The sequence below is a fragment of the Myodes glareolus genome, chromosome 16 (assembly GCF_982192425.1).
Source record: "Myodes glareolus chromosome 16, mMyoGla1.1, whole genome shotgun sequence".
Taxonomy (NCBI): domain Eukaryota; kingdom Metazoa; phylum Chordata; class Mammalia; order Rodentia; family Cricetidae; genus Myodes; species Myodes glareolus.
The window spans coordinates 34838181-34844544 of NC_142041.1; the positions used below are offsets into that span (position 1 = coordinate 34838181).

General features: G+C 39.3%; 1 protein-coding gene across 1 annotated transcript; it reads right to left on the minus strand.

Moving 5' to 3' along the window:
- Nucleotides 1-1379: 1379 nt before the first annotated feature.
- On the minus strand, nucleotides 1380-4801 carry LOC125391044 (GTP-binding nuclear protein Ran-like). Its single transcript, XM_048420322.3, has 2 exons — nucleotides 4528-4801; nucleotides 1380-4291 (listed from the first exon to the last, which is right to left on the minus strand). Exon 2 carries the CDS (start codon nucleotides 4248-4250, stop codon nucleotides 3600-3602), a length of 651 nt encoding a protein of 216 aa, XP_048276279.1. The 5' UTR covers nucleotides 4251-4291; nucleotides 4528-4801; the 3' UTR covers nucleotides 1380-3599.
- Between the last annotated feature and the right edge of the window lie 1563 nt (nucleotides 4802-6364).

Consider the following 6364-nt stretch of genomic DNA (forward strand, 5'->3'; position numbering starts at 1 on the left):
AGATATTCAGTAGGACATGTCAGACCGTCACCTACATTTGGGAGAAAAATGGGAGGTTACTTAGTATGGGTGATCAACGTCTCATAAAATACTAAATATGGTGTACCCACATCTGGATTTTTCTATAGCATTTTCTAAGTTACCAATTCCATGGCATTCTTCTTAATTCATCAGAAACAACAAAATCACTATTTGGAAAATACTCTCCATTTTGGTGCTAAGCCAATGCCCAGACCTAGGACCTAATATACATTTTCATTGAACAACGTATGATAGAGCAGTCATCTAAACAGATTGTCTCATCTTAAAATCTTTATCCTGGATAGTCTACTGAGCAAATAACAGTGGTATTGCCCCTTACATGCTTTGTCAGTACATAGGGATGGAATCTGAGTTTTCAAGCTGTATTTTCTGTAATCTTCAATGATGTTTAGGCATGGACTTGAATATCCTCTTCTTTTTTTAAATATTATCTAGCTGAATCAGAATTTATATTAATTTTTATATTTAATATTGAAAAGTCTGTGTAGAAAATTACTCAGGGAATGCCTTCCTCGTGTCACAATGCAAGGGTGAAATGTGATGGGAAAATCTGTCTTCAAAGTTGACTTTTTGTTGAAATTTTTGTGCTGAGTCCACTCAAAAGTTCTAACTTAGATGTAAAAAAGGAGCGTGGGAATAAAGATTTTATAAATTTCTAGGTAGTTTAAGATGTCGAGAAGTTCGAGACTCACTGTGTGTGCAGGTGTGTGGAAGTGGAGAATGCTGGCTAAGGGACAACACCCCTTTTTCTTCTTCCTACCTTCTTCCCTTACCCTTTCTCCCTTTCTTCCTTTCTGGAAACATTTAGAATAATAATAGATGGCAGCTCATGTGGTAGGCAGTAAAATTATAAGACAACCAAAGACTTCCTAGGTGTAAGTTGACAATTAAGTGTGGGCTCCAGTCTTTGACTAAGGTTACACCTTCTCATGTAAAGTCAACAATAATCATGTTCTCTCAGGAGTTGACATCCGGTTCTCTGTATGGCTCATACTATGCTCTCTCTGTAGAGCTCACATTATGCTGCATGTGATTGTAATGAGATATCACACATCTTGTTTCTCCCATTTTCAGTGACTTCCCATGATCCCTTGACTTCAGTTCATTACTTTTATGAAACTCATTCTCATTATGTTTTATAGATGTGATGTGTTCTTTCCCGTCACATGTATATGATTTTTATTTCAGTGACACTGAAATAAACAGCTAGGAGCTTATTGTAATCCTTCTTAGTTACTGAACACAATGCTTTTTGAATGAATGAAATAATTATGTGTATATGTAAGCCTTTCTTTATAACGTGTTGCTTCATAAAAAAAAACAACCAAAAACTATACTGCTTAAAGACATCAATTTTTTATGATCTCTTTTGATATCTAAGGTTAACTGGCCCAACCTCTCTACTGCAAAATCCAGTTGGTTGGAAAATTCACGATGGCTTCTCAGGTTTGGAGCTTTGGCCGAGAAGGACTAGAGGAGGTTTTGGTTAATACAGAGAACTGATTCTGACCTCTCCTCCTGTGCAGCCTCAGGTTAATTTGCCTCCCACGTGCCCTCTTTACCCACTTCCCTAACAGTACCACCACCCAGTTAACCATTCTACACTAAGATCTTTGGTTTTCACCCCAAGATATGATAGCAGGGATGCAAGACTCTAGCTTTTCATAGGGACATTTCTTATTCTGTTCTACTAATAAAAATTAGAGTTGGAGTTTTTGTTTCTGTTTGTATTTTCTTTTTAAAATTCTACATTCCACATAAGGCTTACTTTTCATGGCATACTCCTTTTCATTTGGACATAATTTCTTGAATGTTTGAAGAGTAGCACAAAGCATCCTCATGGTTGTTTCATGAAGACACTCCAGTCGTTAGGAGGTAGTATTTTTATATTCATCTTTCTAACACAATTCACTCCACTTTATTTGGAGGAGTTCATGTCTCTACAGGCCACAAAAGTATTAGTGAATAGGTCCTGAAGTATTCCCTTGTAAAGCCACAACGTGGTTATTAAAATGAGGGGCTTCATATTGATGCATATTTTAAAATTTCCAATTGTCTATATTATCCTCTGCATTGAAGACAAGCCTCACTTCATTCCAGCCATTCTGGGGCTGTACTTCTGAGGCTTCATGCATTCTGACATTTGATTTCCTGTGCTTCTCTTTGATGACACTGACTCATTTGGAGAGTACTTGCTTAACACTCTGTAGAGTGACTGTCAGTTTGGGTTTGACTGACTTTATGTTAGTCAGTCTGGACAGCAATCCCACCAAAATGTTAATGTTTTTCATTCCTCCTATCCCTGATGACATTAGCTCTGCTCAATTAGGGTTTCACATTGCAAACCCATTATTTCTTTTTTTTTTAATTTTTTTATTTCTTTTTTTCCACATTATTTCTTTTGTTTTCATAAATATCTTATATAAGTAATGTTTTGGGTCTGCATAACTTATTTTATGTTTACTCTTTAACATTCCTGATGCTCTTGGCCTGAAAGATGTTTTTACTGTGGTATTTGCCAAATGGCAATTCCTCTTTGCTTTTCATTCCAAATGCACCAGTTTGCCTTTCAGGATATGAGCCAGACACAGAGTTCCAAGCCTAAGCAGAGCATGTTAGGATGGCCATGACAGACATTAAGATAGGTAGGAGCAAAAGAGAACTGGCTGGCTTTTCCTGTGTCCCATGAGCATCTCATTTTCATGATTATATTGCAAATGCATCGACACATTCTTGAATCAAACTTTTGGCTCACATTGTACTTTTTACTTGACTGTGATATGTATATGATGTATACATATATATATGTGTGTGTGTGTGTGTGTAAACATGAATATTTATAGTGCACATATATATACATATATATGTATATATATTCCCAATATCCCAGCAGAGTCCAAGGGAAAAATCAAATTAAAAAAAAAAACCTCTGATTCATCTAATCTGCCAGGTCTCGCACTGTTGCATATAGCTTGGTACATTGCATTAGACTTTCAAACATGTATGCTACCCTGCATCGAACCACACAGCTAATATAGGAGTCATTAAATATCACAAGTTTGTAACTGTTGATCCTTAATATTTAAGAGGTCACTGAAAATTAAATTATTTTCAGATGAAAGAATGAAAATCCATGTTTCTTAAGAAGTCTTTTGTGAAACAAAATATCTTTTGTTCTAGAAGATATTTTTCTTTTACATTCTCTTTATATTCTGAAATTTTGTTTTGGCTTTTGAAATGAAACTTTATTCTAAATGAAAGGAATGGAATTACAATAACAAGATGTTGTCACAGAATACGGGATGTGACTGCAGAGCTTATTTTTGAACCTCAGGGAAGAAACAACTACATCCCAGATAGCCAAACCTTCAAGTCCGAAACTGAAGCCATGTTTTGTAACAGCCACCTTCACTCTAAAGTCTTTTCTTTCAGCACTTCAGACACGGACCGTGAGTGTCCTTAACTGAGCAGCAAGGTGACACACAGGCCACACTGCTGACATCACAGGTCTGTTGCCTGCACATCTTGGCTTCTGCTATCCTCAGAACTTCACTGGCTTACAGGTCGTCCTCCTCATCTGGGAGGGCAGTGGTCTGTGCCGCCTCTAAGTCACGCTCATATTGCACTGCCAACGCTGGGTCCATGACCACCTCAGGTGGGGCTAGAGCTGGCATGGCAACGAACTCCAAGTTAGGGTCTCCAGAGAGTTTTCTGGAGAGCCAGAGGAAGGGCTTCTCAAAGTTGTAGTTGCTTTTTGCTGAAATGTCATAATACTGAAGGTTCTTCTTGCGGTGGAAGACAATGGATTTCGCCTTCACTTTCCTGTCCTTAACATCCACTTTGTTGCCGCACAGCACGATGGGGATATTTTCACACACCCGGACCAGGTCTCTATGCCAGTTCGGCACATTCTTGTAAGTGACTCTTGATGTTACATCAAACATTATAATGGCACCCTGGGCTTGAATGTAATAGCCATCTCTCAGACCCCCAAACTTCTCCTGACCAGCGGTGTCCCAGACGTTGAACTTGATGGGGCCTCTGCTGGTGTGGAACTTCAGGGGGTGGACCTCCACACCCAGGGTGGCCACATACTTCTTTTCAAATTCACCAGTCAAGTGGCGTTTTACAAATGTTGTCTTCCCAGTACCACCATCACCCACGAGGACAAGCTTGAATTGAACAGGAGGCTCTCCCTGTGCGGCCATATTGCCTCAGTCCTTTCAAAAGAGGACTCTGCACCTGTTCACTGAGGAAAAAACGGGAAAGTAGAGTTCATAATCTGAGAAACTGTGCAAATCATTAGAAAATACTTATGGAACACGTATTTACTTAAAACTAGGAAGCTCTTCTAGATTTTAATAGGCAGTTACCCTCTGACTTCAAAACGTGTCTCGACTTTCAAGTGTTGATAATCTTAATAACTTAGTGGGCTGTTCTCCATCACCCTGTTTTTTCCTGTGAACCCTGGCCTGGCTTCCCTACCTTGCCTGTTTGGGGCGGGTTCTACAGATGCATCATCCCGGAACTGTGCACTCAGCTTTGGGAGAATTTACTGGGGAGGAGAAAGGGACAGAGAGGTTGGGGTTTGCTCTATTTTTTTTTTCTTTAGGTCTTGGAACCTCTGTTTCTGCCTTGAATCACAGAGGGTCCAAGAGAGGGGTGGGGAGGGAGAAGGGAGGGAAGAGGGGAAAATAAAAAGTAGGGAGGAAAGGGGAGAGGGAGAGGGGAAACTGGAGAAACTGGAGAATGTGAGATGTTCTCACATTCCTCCCTGATGACATCATAATCCATAGAGTGGAGACAATTAAGCCTTGTCTTGCTTCTGGCTACAGCTGTAAGGTGTTTTCACAGAGTAGATCTGTGTATTTTGTGTAACGTTTTAGTCATATAAAGAAAGATAAGCCATTCTTTCCTGTAGACTTGTGATTGTTTGGGCTTGAATCTCCATTGACCTATCTGGGCATATTCCTATTCTAACAAGATGCTTTGTGTCTTAGTGAGAATTCTCTATATTCTGAATGACAAGATATTATCAAGCTTTCCTATTCACTCCTCCAAAGCAATACCATTGTTTATGATCTACACTGTGTATTTGGTAGATCTGCAAAATACCATTCCTGAGATGGAATGTAGAGCTTTGCTCTCAGAGTACCCTACTGGGGCAGTCGAGCTGCAGCTATTTCCAAGGTTCAACTCAGTCCCTGTCAGTTTTACTCATTCCAGACTTCGCCAGGGTCCTAACGGCTTTTCTTTGCACTAATGAAACAACTAATTGTTGACAGAGGTTTCTGTTCCACCCAGTCCTGCAGAAAGATTATCAATGCCCCCAATTAGCAGGAAGTAGCCTGGAAAACTATACCCACATTCCCCTCCCCAAATGAATTATGGATGTTTACCTTTGTTCAGAATGTTGGTTACAAGTTGTTATGTATAATGGTCAGGAGAAAAGCCAAGCAAGGGATATTAGATTCTCAGAGTTCTTGCTTTTCTTTCTTTCTTTCTTTCTTTTTTTTTTTTTTTTTTGTAAAGAGGAAAGTGCTGGGGGACAATGGTCTTTTATCCTGTCACTTGTATTATTTTTGATGAAATGCTAATTGGCAAGTAGCCAGGCAGGAAGTATATGTGGAATGACCAGGCAGGAAGTAAAGGTAGTGCAACCAGAACAGGAGAATTCTGGGAAGAGGAAATGTCAGTCTGCAGTCATCATCCATACACAGAGGAAGCAAGATGTGAATGCCTCACCAAAAAAGGTACCAAGCCACATGGCTAACACAGACAAGTATTATGGGCTAATGTAAGTTACAAGAGTTAATAAGAAGCCTGAGCTAAAAGGACAATCAGTTTATAATTAATGTAGATCTCTGTGTGTTTCTTTGGAGCTAAATGGCTGTGGGGCCAGGCAGGACAAAAACTCCTGTCAACAACTAACTCTTTCACTAAACTGTCTACAAAGCTCACCAGTAAGAAACAGACATGGGGTGTGTGATCCTATGCTATCATCTTCCTGTCATGTCCATGTCTCCAGTGAACTATGGTGCAGGCTCCTAATAATCAACCTGGATGCTTGTAGTTGTATGTTTTCTGTTCCTTGTGAAGCAGAGGATACTTATCTTATTGAATCATCCTAAAGAGTTTTCGTAATATTCAAAGAGGAATTTTGGGCATGAAGTTCAGGTAATATTTAATGCTTACTTTTTAAAAAGTTATTTGCCAGCCGACTTTAAACTTGGTAAACTTTTACAGGCTGAAATATGTTTTTACTCAAATGCAAATTTAATTAAATACTTCTGGAATATGTCATTGGCAGACAGAACAGGAA